The sequence below is a fragment of the Macrobrachium rosenbergii genome, chromosome 25 (assembly GCF_040412425.1).
Source record: "Macrobrachium rosenbergii isolate ZJJX-2024 chromosome 25, ASM4041242v1, whole genome shotgun sequence".
NCBI lineage: Eukaryota > Metazoa > Arthropoda > Malacostraca > Decapoda > Palaemonidae > Macrobrachium > Macrobrachium rosenbergii.
This window is the reverse complement of record NC_089765.1, coordinates 30,800,146-30,823,810: the sequence shown is the minus strand read 5'-3', so window position 1 is coordinate 30,823,810 and position 23,665 is coordinate 30,800,146. Positions and strand designations below refer to the sequence as shown.

At 36.5% G+C, this 23,665-nt stretch overlaps 1 protein-coding gene across 1 annotated transcript in view; it reads left to right on the top strand.

Annotated features, from left to right (window-relative positions):
- LOC136852535 (tolloid-like protein 2) overlaps positions 1-23,665 on the top strand; it is an 886,642-nt gene that overhangs the window by 797,316 nt on the left and 65,661 nt on the right. Inside the window, exons 6-7 of the mRNA XM_067127262.1 lie at positions 3,134-3,260; positions 13,401-13,625. Coding sequence (XP_066983363.1) covers positions 3,134-3,260; positions 13,401-13,625 — 352 coding nt within the window. The remainder of the gene's footprint in view (positions 1-3,133; positions 3,261-13,400; positions 13,626-23,665) is intronic.

Sequence of the window (23,665 nt, the reverse complement as noted above, 5' to 3'; positions counted from 1 at the left end):
TCTCAGGTTATTGGGATTTGATTAAACCGTACAGGCCCCATGGCGGGGTAGCGCCGTCAATGCACCTCGTGCGGTGCACTGTAGGCATTACTTGAGGTTCTTAGCAGCGTGCCTTCTGTCCCTAGCTGAAACCCCTTTCGTTTCTTTTACTATAACTCCGTTTATATTCAACTTGACTTTCCACCCTCTCCAAACAATTGAGTCATAGTGCAACTGCGAGGTTTTCCTCCTGTTACACCTTTCAAACCTTTTACTGTCAGTTTCCATTTCAGCAGTGAATGACCTCATAGGTCCCAGTGCTTGGCCTCTATCTTAAATTCCTTATTCAATCCAATTCAAACTGTACAGAAAGAGAAAATGGATGTATAGGGGAAGAAGGCTGAAGGGACTTCAGGTGGTGCCAGGAGAACCAGGTAGTACACATTAAGTCCCTGATTATAGATTTAGTCTTACGGGAAAAAATATAGGGATAATGTTGAAAGTCATTTACATTGTGTTCTTTGTCGTAAATTTACTCAAGTAGAAAGATAAACGAAAGCATGTAGGAGGTTAAAGGAGATATCTTTCAACAATTTGGGAAGCTGGGATAACGAAAGTGGATTTTGGTGCTCCCCCCAAAGATAACATAATTAACAAGATTAGTGAGATTAATCATTTAAGTGTTGGTAATAAGAGGTAAAAGAGGTTGTATGAATGCATGCATGTGTGTAGGCTACCATCAGGAAATTGTTATAGAGATGCGAGCTGGACTGGAAAGGTTATGGGATTGTTTCCCAGTAATTGATGTGATAATATTAATCAAGTAAGACCCCCTTAATCGAATCAGTGTTTGTCAGGAGAATTGAGAGAAGAAAGACTGAAAACTGAATTGATAGTGAGCTGGAATAGCACGTACTAGAGCTGGCAACAGGCACATTCATAAGTGAAAAGAAGTGCAGGTAAAACCAACCACCTTTCAGTGTATGAGAAACAGTTTGAACAGAAACAGAAAATAGGGAAAGAGTGAAGACATGAAGTGTGAAAAGGAGACTTGCTAGTGGAAAAGTATTAGATAAATTGTTGAATGAAAAAAACCGTAAAATGGAAGTTTAGAGGTACAACTTTCAAATTTTACTAAAAATGTCTCGGTAAAACAGAAATGAGTCTGGTGAGATGGATCTTCAGTATATTCCTGAGGGACAGAGCTAGGAATTTGGAGGAAAGCAGAGGCTTTCAAACCTCCTTTACTCGCAATTTTCCTTTCAGCGCTGAATAACTTTATATGTCCCAGCGGTTGGCCTTTGGCTTAAATCTTATATTCCTAACATAAGAGTATTCCTTCATGTAGCGAGGAATGTGGTTTTCGACTGGGAAAGAAATATACAGAAGAACGAGTCTGAATACGGTTGATTTAAGAAAATTTGGCTCTGAAGCCAAGCACTATAAGGCACTTTCAGCCATTCAGCGCCTGAGACAGTGAAAAGGGGGAGGCGGGAGGATGGCGGTTGGACAGCAAGACGGACGAAATTAAATTGGAAGGGAGGTGAAGTAAAAGACTGAAATGTGGGTGCAGCTATATGGGCCGAAGAGCACTGCAAACAACCTTGAGTTATGCCTACAGTGCGCCATGTGAGGTGCACTGACGGCGATCCCACATGAGACTGAATACGAAATAATACGCGGGCTTCCTTCACATTGTAGTTTGAAAAGAATTGTAAGGAAAGTATTAGTGTTGAAGTAACGTGTATAAAGTACTGTATTTGTTTAGTGTACGCTGTTCATACATGAGCGCTCATTCATAAAAAGCCAAAATCCACAGCACTTTTTGTTAGTGATGAGTTCCCCAAGGACGATTCCGCATCACCGAAGAAACGTATTAATTAATGAAAAAGGCGATTTGATAAAAACAATGAGCATCATTTCAACTCGGAATTATGGCTGATTGCATTTTAATCAAACGGTGCAAATTATTGATAATGCATTGCTAACTGACCTGTTGTTGAAATGAGGTGAAATTGAGCCATAATGTTGTGTTTATTGCTTTTAATTTCCTTCACACGGAAATAAAATTTCCACACAGTATAATAATATTTAGCGTTTCATGCCTTTAGCCTAGATTTACAGTTTAATATTCTTTTGTCCTGGCAGACCTGAGGAAACCTTGAAATGATAACTGTAGTTAAATTTATTTTATATAAGTATTATTCTCCAGCTTCATTCCCAACAGTTTACTTATGCCTGTTGCTCCTTTAGTTTAGCCCCAGTATCATCGCATTACCAAAATGTTACCAGGATCAGCAATTTATCTCTGCCCTTGCTTTAGATTTCTGTAGTAAAGTTAAGCAAAATATGATAGAAATGTGGATGTGGGAAGCTTCCCATTGGGATGATATCCGAGGTTGATTTTGGTAACTCGTATTGTCTTACTGTTTTTTCGTGTTAATGTTCTGTTGGTCGTATTACTCGAAGGCATTTTCATTTCTCTTCTTTTACATGCAGTTCTTTATTCAAATCACTTGATTGTTGTAGGGATGTTATTATACTGTTTAAATTATATACTGAATATAGTAAAAAGGCAGACTGGTGACTGTAACTGTTATTACCGCCATTCACTACCCTGGGAAGTGCTCGGGGATTTTTGTGTATTATTACATCCCGTCTCCTGCCAGTAATCCTTACCCTGGGAGGATGCGGATCTAAATGGAAAACAATTATTACCGACCTACAGTATTGACGCGCAGAGAGTGCCAGGAATGAAATCAATCATTTTCGCACCTTTGACTGATAGGGAAGTCAGCTGGTCAGGGTCGCGGGATTTTGAATACGAATTGAGGAGAAAGATGAATATTCTTGGCGTACAGAATGTAAGGATAATTGCTTGTGTAAAAAGGTTCAGTATATAAGGAAAAGAAACTAGGTATGTTAGATAGAGATTGATGTGCTACTCGAGACTTCCATTTAAGGACGAGAATCTGTGCTTTGAGTGTTGCGATCTTCATGTAGCATTTTAAAGATTATTGTGTCCTGAATTTAATAATCTTTTCCTTTCTCACCCAATCCATTTGCTGGAGAGGTAATCGCTCACCGGCTAAATGGCCTGTTTAATTTTGTTGTGCATGTATTTATATCGACTTTCCCTTTCTTTTCTTTTCAGGCAACTTACCTGGACACGATTCGACCGCGTCCCGAACCTGGGCAAGAACCGTTACCGGAAATCGGCCAAAGAATTAAGCTGTCTGAAGGAGACATCGCCCAGACAAATTTACTTTACAAATGCCCCAGTAAGTAATCCCAAGGACCCTTCTTCCTTATCATCTTCTCTAGATTTAGTCATCAGCCTAGTTATCTGAATACCTCCCCAGGAAACTCACATGCATCAGCAAAATATGTGCTTTCAAGATTGTGAAGCACACACGCTTAAATGCATACATACTAAGTATGTATATATACAGTAATTTATATATATATATATATATATATATATATATATATATATATATATATATATATATATATATATATATATATATATATATATATATATATAATATTTCTTACGCCTTTTTTCCTTGGGGGTGGCGCCAAAGGGCACAATCTCCCGGTTTCTCAGCAAGGCTTTAGGGATGAGGTTGCTAGCCCTGTGTCCTTTTCCTTGACTCCAACAGAAGCTTGTACCAATTTACAGTATTGTCTACTGTGTATGGAAAGCCTGGAGCTATCCACGGACCTAACAAATGTGAGCCGAACGCTGCGCCACTCAGCCACGGTATCTTACCGACTTTGGCTGATTGCACCTTTGGAAGATAGGCAATATATATGTCGCATTAAACAAAGGGAACCGTTGTTAAAAGTTCTTAAATTTCCTTGTCTGACTTTTAATTAAAAGCAGTGCAGTCGTCATCTGGATTTTTTCTCTCAGTAATTCAGGAAAGTTGTATGTTAATGAGAAAATATTTTGCGGTAAAGTGCGGAATGGAAGAATGTTAGATGAATGTAGTTACGAACATTTCCGTGCGGAAAAACTGAATTGTGAGAAAATATCTTTAAAATTCGTAAGTGCGCTCTGTTTTTCATTATGAAATAGTTGCTCGTATAATGGAGGGTTTGTTTATGCCGTCGAAAAATACAAAATTTCTCTTTCGAGCGGTAATGCATCTTTCGTGTGCACCATTGTTGAATTTCAGAAATTGTTTGGAAAATTCAGATAGCGCGAAGTGTTTTGTTCCTGTTAAAAGTATGTTGAATCACAATGGAAGTAGTCCACGCAGAATGTTTTCACAATGAATATGGTTGTTGGTCAATTTAAAGCGTGGATTTATTCTGTTATCTGAGGGTTTGATGGGTACTTTGGAGCTAGGTTTTCGGGCACCCTGCTTGTGGGAATGGTCAGGTTTACATTTGTCATTTCAGTAGTTACTGTGGTTAGTGAAATGGATCGGTTATAAAAATTCCTTGTGAATAATATGTAATGTTTTGAAAAGCAGAGGTTATCAGAACCGGTGTCTGTTGCTTTCCATGGATGATATGAGGCCCTACCTTGTTCGAATAATAGTGTAAATCTCTTCATAGTGTCTTTAAATGACTCACTTGTTGACATAAAGCAATAATTTTGTGGAGAATTGCATTGTGACTATGTGAGTGTAAGTACCAAGACATTCACAGGCAGAGCATTAAGATTTTAAGTGTCATGGAGGATGCTGCATTCCTTTTAGCGTTAATCAGAGTTAGTTGCTTTGACTTTCATCAACCGCCCTGAGGGAGCTGTCGTTGATGTACTGACATAGTGGCAATGATGGGTTTATGTGAAATACAGATTCTTCAGTGTATATATATATACATATATATATATATATACATACATATATACATACACATATATATATATATATATATATATATATATATATATATATATATATATATATATATATATATATATATATATAAATAATTATAGAAAATATGGGTGGATGGATTTATTTACATCCAGATACTTGTACTTATCAACCTCTTTCATTTGTTTCACCAGCCATATTAACATTCATCGTCCATCTTCCCGTTTTCCATTTACCCTCAAATTGCTGCTCTCAAGTCTCTCCACTTGCAAGCAATGTCAGACTCTTTGACTAGTTTGTTTCCGAATTTTCACTTCATATTCCCAATCAGTGCTGTATCATCTGCACATATCAGCCATTCTACACTCCATTCACAACTCATATTTTATCCCAAGACTTTGCAACAATATTCAGTATCCTTTTCTGACTACTTGGGAATAGGAGCAACATATATTGTCCTTCTCTAGTTACCTGCATTACTCTATCCAAAAATACTGTATATTGAAGAGCCCAGAGACATAACACAACCTTGTCTCAGAAGTGCTTCTCACCAAACCATTGACACTCGCTTTCATGCTTCATTTCTGTCGTAGAAACTTTTAATGACTGTCGGTAACTTATGTAACATATATTCTCAGCACCTTCCACATTGCCTCTCTATCAGAGTTATCAGAAGCTTTATTTTTTAAGTCAGTTTATTCCACATGCAGCTTTCGCCTTTTAATTTCGAACTCTACTGCATTACTTTTTCATAACGAAAACCTGACCTCTTTTCTAAGGCCACACCGTTTTCCCTTATCGGTCCTTCTGTCATCAGTGTTACACTCTCAGTGAAAATGCTTAGGTGTATCTTCCCTTTATAACGTTTACCTTTTTTCTGTGGGTTTATTATTCATCTCATCCATTCCTTTAGAATCTTTCCCTCACCCAGGCATACCTTACAAACCCTGGTCTGTCACTCATTCACACCAGCATCACTGTACCTCACCATATCCATGCAATCTTACTAACTCCCGGTGTATTTTCTCCTTACATCGTGAAGAGCCGCTTCCACAAATATTGCAGACCTTAACCAACCCTTCCCACTCTTGCATCATTCGGCTCTGCTTCCCTTCTATCCTCTAGATTCTGCTCATTTTGACTACCTTTTCCATCCTCCTCTGTGCTTGTACTTGATCTTCACTTCTGCCATGCAAACTCACCATAAATAATCCTCTTTATTTTTCTTTAATTGAACTATTTCCTCATCCCATATCTACCTATCATTGTACGTGCATGTATACAGTATGGTGTTACAGTTTGTTTCAAAAGCTGACAGTTGTGTAGTATAGTTATGTATCTTTCAAAATTCCTGAGGGTAACTTAAGTATGAAGGCGGTTAATTTTCGCAAATGCCTTTTTAACTCTGAAACAGCAAGTTTACCTCCTCCCACCTCCCCCTCTTTATTTTGTGTAGAAAACTTTGGTGTTAATTATCTATTGTATTTGCCCGTGTTTTTTCCTGTTACCTTTTAAGCTCTGTTTACATTACAAAATCTCCCCTATTTACTAATATCTGGGCGTGTTGTCAACAAGCAATGAGTTTCCTGCATAGTTGAATACTACCCTGGTTTTCTTAGTTTGCATTTACATTATTCTGGAATGTTACCTGCAGTCTCTTTAATGGCAATTACTCCTAACAACCTTTGTTATTCGTGTATACTAGTTTGTCCAGACCAACATTGATTAATCAGCATCGTCGCTCACATTGTTGAGATTGCGCCTGGTACGTGTGACACTTAATGATATACACCAGTTTTGTTTTGCCTATTCCGTGTGCTTCATTCATTTAAAAGATTCTCTCTCTCTCTCTCTCTCTCTCTCTCTCTCTCTCTCTCTCTCTCTCTCTCTCTCTCTCTCTCTCTCTCTCTGTCTGTTATTTGTTATTTTTAACTATTTCGCATGGTGGCAGTTCTGTGTCTTTTAAATGTGCTCTTTTATTATATATGTAATAGCTTGCGACGGCAGGTTTGTCCAAAAGGTAAAATTATTAGATAATGATGGTCGTGAACTTTATCTTTTGTAAGATCATTGAATTGCAGGTGGAACTAAACAAACTAGAACGATGAATGAACCCTTAAAATACCTCATCTCACACTTTCCATTCTGCCATTGTTCTAAAACAGTCCTTATCAGTCTCTTCTATTTTGCTGTATCCTTTAGTTGTTTAGGCTTCTCTTTCATATAGTTGCCATTTTTAAATTAATTTTACTAGTTACCTGTTGGTGCGTTCGCTAGTTTTTCATCTGCTGCTTAGCGTAACTTTTATTATTATTATTATTATTATTATTATTATTATTATTATTATTATTATTATTATTATTATTATTCTGCACCCATGATCCCAAAGACTCGTTGTTATCGTTATATTTTATTTTATTTGCAAAATAAGTGCTATAGTCCTCGATTTCAACCTGAATATCCTTACGGCCTCTTGGAAGGGCAGTAAATGGATTGAAAACTATATCAAATTGCGTTGAAACTTAAAAGCTTGCAGTGTATATCTTTTAGATTACATTATGATCATGTTTGTGGATTTTATATTATATGAAAAATTGTCCAGGAAGCATCTCACTACCATACCAGGATAGTTGAATAGTTTGATTTTTATTCTGGAATGTTACCTGCAGTGAGTCTTTAATAGCAATTACACATACAGATTTGTTATATCTGTATACTACACACAATACATACGTATATATTATTATATATATAGATATATAAATACATATATACATATATTTATATGTGTATATATTATGTGTGTATATATATATATGTGTGTATATATAAATATAATATATATATATAGTGTCATAGTTTTTCTAACAAGTGGCAGTTTCTTCAGGGGAAATAGAAGATAAGCATAAATTCCACTTTAATACTTAACCTGCTGAAACAAGATATGTAGCATTAATTGCCTCATTGCCCTGCACTGGAGGCTCATGAGCATAGTATGGAACCCCCTGCATACACACTCCAACTCCACTACTAGGTGATTGAGTGGTTTATGGAGAGAGGAGAATCGAACAGCTGAGGAATAGGGAGATACATGGAAGTGGTAAACTGCTAACATAGCTACAGGGTAAATCAGTGTTCTGAGATCATATGGTAATGTGGGAAGCTTGAAGGGTGAAAGGTTGGGTTGGTGAAAACGGAATATTGTTAGAAAATATCAGGATGGAAAAGGAGAGGAAGACCTAGAAAGTGTTGGAAAAATGGATTAGGAAAGTTAGTGAAGAGGAAGACCCTTCATAGTCAGGATGCGTGTGCTTGCAAGATGAAGGGGAGTAACCCTGTGTTCATGGGGAGTATGCTGTACTGTTGATGAGCTTAATGTGGTGTTACAAAAACGGTTAATTTTGTGGGATCTGTCTTCACAGTGGTTTCATCCACGATTCAGCAGTTAAGCATGAACGTGGTATTATTTACCATTGTCTTGTTTTTTCTCCGGAGTCTTTAAGAAAAACAGCTGTGTGCGCTTGAGCACTTTGATTTAGTTTGTGGTAGACCATTAATTTCCTGTTCAATAAATGTTTTTCCTAATTGACTTTGACCAGATTTTTATTTTTCTCCTCAAAGAGCTTTGATTTTGGCTTCCTGTTAATGGATAATCTCTCACAACAAAATACTGAGTAAGCCAGTTTTTCCGCATTTTCAACAACATTTTTCGACTCGGAGTCATGGCCATTACGATATGCATCCTAAAATTGTAATTTATTTTTTTGCCCAAAATATTTATAAATATACATTTATATTTTATATTTATATTATTGGTTTGGTTTATTTACACATTCTAGATCACAATGAATCTATTTAGGAAGAATTTGTTTGTTCTTTGTATTCCATCACACTCATATTTCATACTTGATTTTATATTTCCTTTGAATTTTTGTGTTTTCGCTTACATTTCTAAATTGCTTAATGTCCTACCTTCTAAGTGCGTAGTTTTTTTTTCTCTCCATCTGGCGTTTATCCCTTTCGGTTGATTTACGATGTCAACAACGATTGGGTTATTTTGTGTATGGTCTCATTTATCCAATAGATTTTGTAGAATGTAGTTGGTTTTCTAATTCACAGTTTTCCCTAGAATAAAGTCTCAGAGAGGCAGTTGTGAAAAGGGAATACTGTAGTAGCAGTTTGCTTAATCCAAACATATGTGCTTGCACAAATGAATCGCCTTATTTAAACTGTAGTCGTTTCCCGTAGAACTTCGAACAATATTTTCCGTAACGTCACTCCCATTAATGCTTCGTTTTCCTCATAATTAATACCATTCCGTTTCTTCCTTTTCCTCCATCTCTGTCCCTGTTTATCTTGTTAGGCCCTTTCACCCTCCTCTCCCCCATAAATAAAAAAAAAAAAAGTAGGGGGAGAAGATACAATAAACTTGTAGTATTCGTCGAGTTACTTACGGAAGTTGGAAGTTCTTATCTTCCTATATATTACACGTTGGCTTCCAAAACTTATCTCATTCCTTATAAGTTAGGACTCGCCGTGCCTCATCTGTCTGTCGCAGTGCTGCCCTTTTTTATTCGTGTTTTATCCCTAAATTCATAAACCTCATTTTTTCAGAGGTCCTCTCTCTCACTTTCCCCTCCGGTGCTGTATTCCGAGTGGCATCAACAAAACTTGCTCATCCTTCTTCCTAAGTTGAGTAGGGATTTGATGTACCAGATTCGAAGGAGAACAGATGTTTCCATCTGTAATTGTGTGTGTACATAGAATACGTGTGTATGCGCGTGCTTCCCAGCGTTGCAGGTTTCAATGTGTTATTTCATTAGCATTATTAATTTTCCTAAGTCATAATTATCAATGTTAATTTCGCGAGGGAATCGTGTAATTATGTAAGTAGCCCTGAATTTCAATTATCATTAATGAGCACTGAGATATCACGCATTGGCGTCCAGAATTGTTCAAATATTAATTTGTTGCTTTACCGTCTGAAGACGCTGCCTTGATGCTATTATTGGAATATGCTGCCATTCATTATCTTGAAGTATTCAAGAGCCCTGTTAGTGAAGCTGATTTTCATGTGAATTAATTATGCTGTTAATATCCGAGTGTGTGATTTACTAGTTGTAAATCAGTAATGGACTTAAACAAAGAACATAAATTTTGCAAGGCTGAATGTAGAAAGGATGCATTATTACATATTAAGGTCTGTGTAAAACTAGGCTATTACTAGTACTGTTCTGTGTGCGTGCGAGTGAACATCTACATACACAAGAGTCCTCCCACGTTAAAACCAGGCTAAGTGTCGTAAATAGTTTGCTGCTAAATTCATCTTAAGTTTGGCAGTGACGTTATTTTTGTACAGTGTGTCTTTTGTGGTGATATCCTGAATTAGTTAAAGATAAAACAAGAATAGTATTAAAATAAGTATTAATGGAATTATTCCCCCTTTGTTGAGTAAAATATGAAAAACTCATAAATATTTTTATAGCCATTTATCATATTTTTTCTGTTTTGGTTCATTTTATTATTTACTGTTTTGCAAGTCATTGCAATTAGGTATACAGTAATATCAAAGAAACTACTTAATGTAAAAATTAGGACAAAACACGGGTGATTGCAAAGAAGAATATCAAAAAGAACGTTCACGCACCTGAAACAGGATGTTTATTGTAGAGAGAGAGAGAGAGAGTTCTGTTACCTCTCTGTGATACATAAATCCATGATCGTATACATTCCACAGACGTGGATTTTAAAAAAAATCAAAGCAAAGGGGAAAGTTTTAATACTAATAAAAATCATTAGCTAATTCTGCTAAGCCTGTGACAGACAGACACACAGACAGACAGACTTAAAACATTCAAGGTTTGAGAGAGTTTAAAAAGAATCGGGAATTTTTTCTTTAACACCAGATGCAAGAAAAGACACATTAGGCCTATGTGCAGAGTTGGGTAGATTTAGTGTCCTCCGTTTGATATATAAGCCAAGAGCTCTGTTTGAAAAATGTGATTTTGTGTTAGCAAATGAAACAAGTAAAAAATGCGCCGAAGTTTCTTCGGCGCAACCGAGTTTACTGTACAGCCGCTACAGCTTATAATCAAGGCCACCTAAAATAGATCTAACTTTCAGTGGTCTCGGTATAATGCTGTATGAGCCGCGGCCCATGAAACTTTAACCACGGCCTGGTGGTGGCCTGTCCTATATAGTTGCCAGAAGCACGAGTATGGCTAACTTTAACCTTAAATTATATAAAAACTACTGATACTAGAGGGCTGCAATTTGGTATGTTTAATGATTGGAGGGTGGATGATCAACATAGCAATTTGCAGTCCTCTAGCCTCAGTAGTTTTTGAGATCTGAGGGCGGGCAGAAAAAAGTGCGGAGGGACAGACAAAGCCGACACAGTAGTTTTCTTTTACAGAAAGCTAAAAGCTAGGAGAATATCAAAAACGTTTAATAATTTTTTACCTTTATATGTTAACCTAAAAGCAAAAAACAAGGGGGTTCCTAAGCGTACGAAAACATAAGAACCTAAATAACCCTGTCTTGCATCTAGATGATTTTTCCTAGAGTTAATTGCTTCATCGTAAAAATTTGGAACCTTATTTCTTTGGCGTGCCAATCCACCTCAGAGATTTGATTGACTGGCAGCTCGTTGTTCTGTCTTTCTCAGTTGCGCTTTCTTTCTCTCTGTAATTGTGATAACTCACAGTTTCCCATTTCATTTTCTTTTCACTTTTATCTCTATATGCATTTTTTTTCCCTTTTTTTCGAGGTATACATTTAGGTATGATTACTTTGTCTGTCTAAATGTACGGGGATCATTTTCTTGTTTGTTTGATGATTTTCTAATGGATTCCTTTAAGTTTCTTTATAGTGTTTTCAGTGTGTAATTTTCTTTTGTATAAATGTTTGTGTTTGTTCACATGAGTTCATACAGGTACGCTTACCTCCAACGACATGTACGAGTATATCATTGGTGGCTGCTCTAACGTTCTTTTGGTATATAGGCGTGTTTTGTTTGTAAAGAAATGAATTACTGCAAGAGAATTATTTTATTTGAAAAAGTAAATAAAATCTTTTAATATATTTAAAAATGAATTTTAAAATTTTCTTCTACAATTTTACATCAGAATTAGTTTCCTTAGCAGTTCTCATATTGAATAAAATTCGTCAGTGATTTATGATTCTAAAAAGAATAGTAATAAAACTACGTAATGAAGTACTGAAGATTTTATTAATACAAAATATACAGTATGCCAAAAATCCCAGTTTCACACTATGTACCAAAATATCGGATATGTACCAAAACGGTAAAAAGTAATATACTTCTTAGCAACACTTGACCAGGTGTTTTATAAAAAAAAAAAAAAAAAAAAGAAGCACCAGGGATCCTTGGGAATGTAGAAGTCTGAAGCAGTAATGCCAAAACTTAGAATTTTGTTTAATTAAACTCTTACTGCCCATGCAAGCACCGTCGTCTCATGTTTCCTGATTTCATGGATTTTTATAGAGTAAAGGCTTGAAATAATGTTATTCAACATGAAAATTCATGTCGGCTGCTCCAGCTTGGTTTTCACGGGGGGGCTACTTCTGTGGATATTGAATGCAGTTGAAAGGAAAAAAGTCAAAGATGCGGAGATGAATTGTTTACGGACTTGAAAGGGTAAGAAATGTACAGATATGTAGAGGTGGCTGAAAAGTTGGTCAGTGTTATGAGGATGGCTCGGTTATTGGAGAGAATGGGGGGAGATAAGCTGGAGAAATATAGTGCGTTACTCGGAGGTGTTGGGAAGGAGGAAGATAAGAACCTTCAAAATGCTGCATAGATGGTTTGCTTAGGAATTGGAAGGGAAGGGCCATGAAAAACAAGAGGCAAGAGGGCGCATTCATTAGCGACTGGCATAGTGGTGGTATGGCTGTGTAATGCACTGCAGGTGGGCCTTTTGTGTGGGTGTATGAAATCGTTAATGGTGAGGAACATTTCTGCTCGGGATACTCATTCACGCCTCGGTAGTTTGAAGCTGAATGGGCCAGTGACCGTTGTGTTGTTTTTTCTCCTGTATCCTCTTTTACCTGCGGTTAAGTAAAAGGCATGGGCTAGCACGCAGTTCTTAGAGACTTCATAAAGGAAAAATAGGGGTATGATAATATTATAGTGTATGCATTATGTATGTAGTATGTATGTATGACCCATAAAACACTATTTACAAGACAAAACCATATATTTCTGATTAACTAACTTGTGTATTCCTGTTCACAAATATATATATATATATATATATATATATATATATATATATATATATATATATATATATGTGTGTGTGTGTGTGTGTGTGTGTGTGTGTGTGTGTGTGTGTATGTGTGTGTTTTTGTGTATATATATATATATATAAATATATATACATACATATATATAATTATATACTATTCTATAGCTTGAATGTCTAGAAAATATTTAAATGCATTTGTATAGTGACAGTTGTTACACATTTGCAACATGGTAGTTAACACCATTTTATACGTAACATTAAAATTTGCAATGAAATTAAAGTGTCGTTTGTTGATTTTCAAACTTAATTTCCTCAGAATGCGGACGGACGTACCAGGAGAACGCGGCCACCTTCTCGTCTCCCTCACACGTGAATTCAGCGCCTCCTCCAGGAGGCGAGAAGTGCGAGTGGAGAATCACAGCCACTCACGGGGAGAGGATTGTCCTCAACATCACCACGATGGACATCTTCAAGAGCGACGGGTGCAAGACGGACTATCTCGAGATTCGAGACGGATATTGGCACAAAAGCCCTGCCCTCGGTGAGTTTATTTCAACGCCCTTTGTTTTAATGTTTCAATGTTTAACGGTTTGTAGTGTGCACCCAGAATTGGCCAAGTTCACCTACTGCATGACTGTGGAGATTCACGAGAAAAATGTGGTTGAATTTCATTTCCTGTTTCCTGTTTAGTATTTAAGGACCTGATCCTGTAGATTCTTTTATACAAAAATGGCATCGGTATGGTACCTAAAATACGTCGTCAAATGACTTTTTTTTCTTGGTATACCATCTATGGTTTTTACACTGTCTCCTTTTTGTAATTGTAGGAAGAGAAAGGTTAGTAAAGTGTACTAGGAGAAATAGAAAGGTTTGAAAGGTAAAGCAACAGGAGGAGGAAAACCTTTTTTAATTGAAGCAGTATTCATATTCCCTTTGAATGGTTATAGGTAAACAGATTACTTTCCTGAGAAAGATATTTTATGTATAGTATTAAACTGATTTTGTTACTTTTTGCTTTGTCTTAAATCCAGTGCGCGATACATTTAGACAGACATATCTGATGTTTGATTTAAGTGCTGATTCGCATTACGTACCTCCTTGTATTCCAGTTCGTGTCTCATTTCATCATTTTCACTCAGCGTGCTCAACTTTCTATTTCTCTGGCCAGATAAATATAAGATTTCAGTTCACTCTGCATCTCGGAACTGCAAATGTCTTCACTTACGCTTATACGTCTTGTAGGAAGAGCGTAACTCGATTATTTAATTGCAAGACTTCCCAACGTGAATCATCAGTGTTTCAGTGTAAAAATGCATGAGATTAATATTGTTCTGTCAAGTGCTCTTCTGGATTTAGTGAAATTAGTCTTCATTAAAGTAATTACTTCGCTTACTTGTTCGTACTACAGTGTTTGGATACCTCTCCACATCCCCGTAGGGAAGTAGTGCCGTCAGTGCACCTCACGTGGTGCACTGTAGGCATTACTTAAGAGTTCTTTGCAGCATCCCTTCGGCCCCTGGCTGCTCCCCTTTCATTCTTTTACTGTACCTCCGTTGATATTCTCTTTCTTCCATCTTTTTTTCCACCCCTCCTGACAATTAATTCTTAGCGCAACTACTTGGTTTCCCTCATGTTAAACCTTTCACACCTTACAATCAGTTTCCCGTTCAGCGCTTAATGACGTCATAGGTCCCGGCGCTTCGCCTTTGGCCTTGATTCTATATTCTATTCTATTTTATTCTATTTTATTCCATTCCATTCCATTCCATTCCATTCCATTCCTACCTCTCGACATACCACGAATTCTTCCATTGTGGAGATTTACAATGAGTGCATCAGTTCTATATCCAGTGGCGGCTTCAAGTTTATAGCTTATGTTAAATTTTGCTTCGTTTGTTTGGCTCAGGAAGAGAGCTGTCACTGCTTTCTGGAACTCTCTTTGCTCTCATTCGAAGCTGCTGATGGCGAACTGATATTAAACTCTCCTTCTATGAAAATGTTGGCATATGGATCTCTCTCTCTCTCTCTCTCTCTCTCTCTCTCTCTCTCTCTCTCTCTCTCTCTCTCTCTCTCTCTCTGGTAGACATTAACAGTGGCACCTTCTGAGGGACATAGCAAGAAGATTCTTACACACTTGCATGCTCACATGTACCTACATATGATAAGTTTTTATTTATATTTTTACACTTGTTTCGACATAGCGAATAGATTTATATATTGCATATATATATATATATATATGATAATTTTTATTTATATTTTTATATATGTAATATATATATGCGAATAGATTTATATATATATATATATATATATTTATGCATACTAAAAATACAACACTCAAAGCTTCCACAATCTTAGCCACTTCATACGCCTACATCGAAAGCTCAACACCTACACGTCCATTTCCGTTGCACGGATTTTGCCATTCTCTTTATCATGCATGCGCGCACACTCGTGATTCATGGATAAGGCCCTCTTCCGTGCCATCTATCCAGCCATTTCTAGTTTTCTTCTCCTTTCACCTAAGGGTTTTCGAATTATAAACTTTGCACTAGTGTAAAGTGACCCAACTAATTCCAAACGCTTTGGCCCTTTTATTTACCTTTGCTGAAAATTTTTTCCTATTCTAGGCATTTCCACATTTCTCATCTTTCCAAACCTTGTAAGCACACGATCATTAATCATTACAATAGCTAGCATTTTTTCTTTCATTTGCATTTAGCATCCACATTTACGTACTTCACTCCTTCTGTGACTTAACTCTTCTCCCATCTAACCACTATTTGTTTAATTTACTTCAAAATGCCTATACAAATGAACTGTCTCCATTCTTCCACCATCCATATTGCGATTCATGTTCCATCATCCTCGTTTCCATTAACTCTAGATTTTCTCCTGTTGCAAACACTCTCAGGTCTTGATTAGTTATTGTATTTTCTTTTCGCCATCTCTAATCAGCACTCTATCAGTTGCAAATTTATGTCATTTCACACTCTATTAATAACGCATTTTTATATCAAACAATTTTGCATGTAAGTCTGATGTCTTGTTTCCTAACTTCTTACATGAGTCATTCCATCCGCAAGCATTGAACAGTCATAGACATTAACATACAGGCCCACTTTCATACCAAACCAGTCCCTGCCCTGTCTATAGGCTAACACGCTTTTGCTTCCATTGTAAAAACTGTTTAATATCTCTCTATAACTTACTTTGTATACCCCTCCTTCACAAACGGTTTTATCATAACTTTTTTCTAGAGCAACACATGCACCATATTGCTTTTTACCGTTGCTTTCAAATATCATACATAACTGTGAAACGAACACCACTTGATTCACCCACCTTTTCTAAACTACACCTGCTCTCCCCTCATCAATCCTTTTGGTAAATGTCCAAGTTTTCAATCAAAACCAAACATTTTCCTGATATACTAAGTAATGTTATATCCGTATAATCCTTCCTGTCACTTCTGTTTTATCCTTTATACAGTGGGGCTATCATCCCGTTCAATAATGCCTTTGGGATCTTTCCATCATCCGGACATACGTCACAAATCCTTGGCAGCAATTCATTTACACTATCACTATCTTACTGCTGCAGTTCACAAGTAATCCCCTCAACTCCAAGTGTCTTTCTGTTCATGATTATCTTTATTGCTCTCCATACATCCTCAGCTGTCACATCCGCAAGCATTATCGTACTGAAATTACATATTTTTGAGCGTGTGTGTATGTGTGTAATTATAATTATAAATATATATATATATATATATATATATATATATATATATATATATATATATATATATATATATATATACATACGTGTGTGTGTCCCTTCTAGAATATTAACATACATTCAGATGTATGTTCATATTTTAGTTGTGCTGTTCCTTTCGTTGTTGGAATGATCTGATGATAGCACACACACACACACACACACACACACACACACACACACACACACACACATACACACACACACACAGAAAAGAGGCCTTGACAGCCTCTGTGATCAGGCAGCTTTATGCTTTTCATGTGTTTTTATTTCCCTGTTCCAAATATAAACATCGGAATTCTGCCTTTATTTGTGTTTCTTTTATCTCTCCGTACCGTGCTGCATGTAAATTTAGATGCACGGGGAACGAAAATTAAATATTTTATATTACTACGCTGTGCTGATAACATAGACGAACCAGTTTTTTTTGTTATTATATCTTTTTGCAAAAGCTGCATAGAGATTCAGTATATTTGGGAGAAATTGTTCACGATCTTTGCTTATTTTCTATATATTCGTCATTGTGGATGTTTGTTATATTTATCGTATCGTATTACAAATATCTTCCATGTTTAGTATTCTACCATCTTAATTCTTGCTCGTAGTAAAATAGTGGTTTATACAATTAAGAATCTTCTTGCATCTCAGTTTTGTCTCCTTCTTTTATTGACCCTGGACCCTAATAGGATTTCGTAATGAGATCTCGGGAGATCCTTGAAAAAGCCTTCAAATTTTCTTGAAATTATTTGGAAGTGTCACAAGTTCCAAGATTTGAGAAGACGTTGTGAAGGGGTTTTTCTGAAATTTGTTAGAACATTCGTAGAGCTTCTGGAAGTGTAAAACTATCGCAAATTATAGGCATGTTCAAAGATTATCATTACTCAGTAAATATTATTAAGATTATTTGATTAATATAATTGATAGAATAATGTAAAGTTTTAGGATTTCCTTTTTGTATTTTATGAAAATTGTCTCATTTTCTGAAAAACAAAGGTATCCTAAGCGCCACCAGTGTGTGTTACAGTTCCGAATATTTAAGAAAGAGTTAGAATTAATTATGATATAGTCATCCAGTCAGATGAATATCGTGATTTAGTGTCAGGTGCTTAAAACTAATGTGGGTTTTATTTGAATTCCGATTAGAGGTTATTGCACTGTGACCGTAATCTAAATTAAATTAAAGAAAAACCCTGAAATGTTGACAGAATGGTTATACCATGGCAGTAAATGTTGTGGTTGTGTAAAGTGTTTCTCATCTTCTAAAATCTTGTCACAATGTTTTCAAGTTTCTGAAAAGAACCGGAAAAGTTGGGAAGATATTTGTCTCTAATAATTCCAGTAATTATTTTAGATAAGATTTTTAACAGGGCAGAATTTTCTTACGGCTCTCAAAGTTTCGGAAAAGTTGATTTTAAGCTTGTGTGAAGAGACTCGGCAAAGCCCCTGAATATTGTACTGGCTTTTTTGGAGCTTTCACGGGTTCAAAGTTTGGTCGGGAGAGTTCAGAATGTTTGTGGTCGTTGGTAATTTGAATATTTGTCACATTACGTCATAATTATTAAGATATCGCAGGATTCTTTCGTTTGGAGTATGGAAAAAATTGTTGGGACATTGTAAACCATGTTGTGAGTTCTCTGTACAGAATATAACTAACCACGCCTTAAAAATATTGAATTTTCCGTCGTTTGGCATTTCTTGCCCTCCAGAATACAGAATTCCATTCCATCATTATCATCACCAACAGCATTTGTCAGCAACGGCCGTTTCCCATAAAAAAGAACTATTTAAGCTGACCATAGTTTTCACGTTTGTCCACTAGCTACGGGGTCAAAGATAACACTGCTGTGCAAATTAGCGCCTCTTCGGAGGTGCTTCATTGGTCTTAAATCTCGCCCTCCTTATTTTTAAGCAGCTTCAGTAACGCATGTCTTGCATTCTCTCGCGTTTCTCGCATATTATATCCCTTGTCTTCTGTCAATTGCTGCTAAGTCCGCATGTCTGGTATTTTGAGGTATTCCTTTCATGTCGTTGCCAAAGTTCATAATATATACTGTCGGTATCTACGTATCTTCCTCTAAGCTACTTTTAATGGACTTTTATTAGCATGGGTTGAACTTGCTAGCGACGTCTTTTATCGACATTCCAACCTATAACTTACTATAAAAATGAAAAGATCACATTTAGTATTCGGCGTCGGTGACCCTGGTAGTTGTGACGCCAGATAACCCACAATTAATCAATCAATCACGTCTCCTTCTTAGGAAGTTAATTTCGGTAGCGTTCATTTGTCTTGCTCTCAGATTCATGATGGTGACGATGATGATGAACATCATCATCATCATTTAGTATCAGACGTGTAACATAGTGTTGATTCCTTTTTCAAAGGTTATCTGCTGTAGAATGAATATTAATCTCGAGAGTATTTTCTTAATCGTGTTTGTAAGAAAATAAGTATAATCTAATGAGTCTTTAGCGTGCTTCACCGGCAGTGGTATTCATGTCTGCGTAACTTCAATATCAATAACTTGTACTACAGTTGAAGTACGCGGAGGAATCAGCAACCGAAAACAAGGAGAGATAAAGGGGATGCTTGTCTTAACAGGAAGGAAAGAAATTAGCTCTTGTTGAAAAAGGAATGTTAAAGTTATCGAGAAAAACTTGAAAGCAATGAAAAATCACCTAACGGCAGTAATCATCAGTCGGAATTGTTAACACGAACGCAGCCTCTCAGTACTAGTTGGTCGTCCTTTCCAGTGAGGGACGACTTTTGATGTGAATTCGTATTTTGAATGTCCGGTCACAAAAATTTTAATTTGCGTTCGTGTCTGTTTTAACGGACCCAGACTTAAGTTGTGAGTATCATTTATATTTTTTAATATACATATATAAATATATGTGTATATACAGTATATATGTGTGTATATATATAGATACATATAATGTGTGTGTGTATGGGACCAAATTAATCATCCACTCCACAATTTATGTTTAAATGTGTAGAGTGGATGTTTATTTATATTCAGCAAATATCCATGATGTTGGCACTCGCAGTCAGATATATGTAATTGTGTCTAGGCTGTTGTAAGGCTTATGACTGTATAGTTTTACATGTTGATATAGAGTCATGTTTATTTAACAATTCTTCCTCACGAAGTAAACACACGTAAGAACATGCAAACTAAATCCACATCCGCAGTCACGGGCGTGTATTAACGTTTAGGAAATGCCGACGCCTAATGAACTGAAAAAGTAAACAAACTTTTTTTTTTTATCTCAAGGCAGGCCGACACTCCCATCAGATCCTACCTTGCTTCGCTATGTGCCGGCAGCATAAACAGCTACCCACACCACACAGAATCTGTTTTGTATTTACCAGCCTGCTTTTCTCATCTACTGAAGGCCGCCCCCCCCCCCCATACTCAGTCCTCTCTCTCTCTCTCTCTCTCTCTCTCTCTCTCTCTCTCTCTCTCTCTCTCTCTCTCTCTCTCTCTCCGCAACTTGTTTGATACAAATCCTAATTTTTTTTACATGTGTTCTTTTCATCTCTCAAGCCTCAGAGTGTAACTAATTTGAAATGAATCTCCGTCATTACCGTATGTGCTCGCTGTACGTATGTATTTATGATATGTGTATTTATGTATGGATGCATGTATACGCCTCTGCTATTCTGAATAAAAAGTTATTGCATTTCAGACTTAAAAGGGTAAAAAGTAAGAAAATACCCTCTTAGATATTACTTCCTCTAATATTTCCTTATTTAAGACTTCATTGCCGAAAACATAATTAAAGGTCTAACCAGTAAATGATTCGGTAACTGATATACCGCAATTTTACAGTCTGCTCAACCTAATCAGCCTGGATGAGTGTACTAGATTATGTTATGGTCTCACACAGAAGACTAAATTAAGAAAACCACCGCACAGATCTCACTAATCATTGTAAAGCTTACGTCGGGTTTCATGAATGACGTGATAACTTACTCGGATTTCGTAAGTCATTTGATGGCTTAATCAGATCATGTGATAGTGTTTTAGTGTTTCCATTTACTGCTCTTGTAGCCTCTTCTTATTACCCAAGGTATACCTTAATATCACGCTGTCCTAATTCAGAGACATTTTGACTTATATATATTCCTTTCTATGTTATCAGTTTTGATTCTAGTAAACTGAAGAAGCTACAGTATTTTCTTAGGATTAATGAATCCTGTGTCGCCGTCTGTTTATTGCGTTTATTGACTTTATATTGTTATGTAAATGTAGATTTAGCTGTGATAAGTTTCTGATTCCAGTTCTTTTAGGTTCCTCATACAAACGCAAGATAAATGAAAATATTGGCGTTCGTTCTTTACAAGTGCAAGAGTAAGTAGCCCCCGTAGGGGGCTAGTGCCGTCAGTGCACCTCATGCGGTGCACTGTAGGCCTTACTTAAGGTTCTTTGCAGCGTACCTTCGGCCCCTACCTGCAACCCCTTTCATTCCTTATACTGTACCTTCTTTCATATTCTCTTCCATCTTACTTTCCACCCTTTCCTAACAGTTGATTCATAGTGCAACTGCGAGGTTTTCCTCCTGTTACACCCTTCAAACCTTTTATTGTCAGTTTCCGTTTCAGCACTGAATAACCCCATAGGTCCCAGTGTTTGGCCTTTGACCTAAATTCAATACTCAGTTCTGTATTCTATACTCAGGAGTAAGTAGTTTGCAGATCCGCAGACGCATTCTTAAATTTTGTTTTATTTTATATTCTTAGCTTTTGCCTTATCATATACTTCGACGCCATGTGCTGTGCTTAGTGCTTTAATAGATTTTATTTTACTCACAGCCCCCTCCCCCCCCCCCAACTCCCCCTTCCTTTTCTGTAACGAATATTAAGAAGGCTTATAGGAGTGCTTTTATCTGTATGTTCTTTGTCATACTACCCTGGCCTTATATTTGTAGATGATAAACATTAGAGCCTCAACTTTGAGCCAGGAGGTTTGTACCGTAACCAAAAGCATTTTGGCAAGGTCAAACTCACAGTAAAGGGGAAATAGGCATTTTTTTTTTATGGTCATAGCTTTATATTCAGGAACCACGTCTGCTCGAATTTTCCACAAATAACTTAAGATCAAAAGGCATTTTACATGTCATTTTGAAAGTGAAGTGACAAAATTGCAAGAAAAGGAAGTACTGAATGTTTCTCTGCGTTGTAATACTGAAATGCAGGGGTTAGCAGATCCTACATTATAGAACCGAGTATGTCCTTACCTTGACAATAAATCATTTAAACACTAAAGAAAAAGTCAGTGTCATGGGAAAAGATCGGCAGAAGTCCTTGTTTAGGACACAACTTTATTATGCAAGAAATTCACGCGGTCATATTTTACACAGGTGGTTTAGGATAAGAAGTGCGTCATCACTTGACCTAAGTTCATTTGGACGTGATCAAGAGCACATGGAGAGGTAGAAGGAATCTCTTCTCCAGGCCATAACTTTTTCATTCATATGATGCAGAAGCTCCTAGTTAGTGCAGTCTGTCGAACGATTCAAGATCATGTAAACAAAATCAGGGGCACTTTTAGTTTTTTTTTTTTTTAATGTCATCAACTTGGAATGACAATTGAAATATTGCTGATTTTGCTTTCTTGCGTATTAGTCCCTTAGATGTTTAACAAATAACTACCAGAGGTGATTTTGTGGATGTTGTGCATAGAATGTTTGTATTGTCTGCAACGTGAAGCCTTAGGAAATTGTAGTTCTTGTATTTGCTATATTCCCAAGCGTCATATGGACTGTCTTTTTAAAACCAGAAAATTTTACTGTCAGGCTAAAAGGTTCGTATCCTCAGTTTGTCAGTTCCTAGGTATAGGAAAATTGTGCATGAAGATCGTGACATTTTACAAATCGATCACGGGAAAGCAGCTCATTTGTTTTCCTATGTTCATAATTTGTTCTTACTCGGGTGCTTTTACCAAAGGTTTATTATCTTCGGTACCGAATTCGGTCACTGTGGGTTATAGAAAAAATTACTCTAGATGCCGAGACTATATCCATGTATCGCGCCCTTGAATTAATAGTGTTTAAATCCCCTCGCCTTTTTGCCTTGCAGCAGTCCATTCAAGACATGACACTGACATCTGTCTTTATACTTCCCACAAAGTATGTCCTTATTGCCATGATGTTGCTCCCAATTGTTTGGAAGCACACGTTAGATCGTATTTCGAATGTTTTTATCATTTGTAATGTTCATAAGTTCCGAAGGTGTGATGCTTGTTGGTTACAGCCTGTCCTTACCAGTGCATCTTTTCTTCATGTGCAAATGTCATTCAGCAGTGAACTGCGATTTCTCTAAGTATCTGCTCTTTTTCCCCAAGTGATCTTCGATGGATGAATTATTAATGTGTTTGAAAGGAATTTCGTTACATTTCGTTGCATTGGCAATAACAGTACGATTTGCTTTCATGTGGTTCAGTTCTTTTGTTATACTTCTCGATCTTTCATTGATACGAGGTAGGGGTTAGGGGTATGTTTTAACTAATGCCATTCAAAATATATATATATATATATATATATATATATATATCATAATATATATATATATATATATATATATATATATATATATATATATATATATATATATATATATATATATATATATATATATATATATATATATATATATACACATACATATTATATGTATTATGTATATATATGTATATATGTATATAAATGGGATTCACTTTCTGCTCGGACTTGGCGCTAGCATCCTTATCCCCATTCTTGCTGAGAAACGAAATTCTGTATCCATCTGGCACC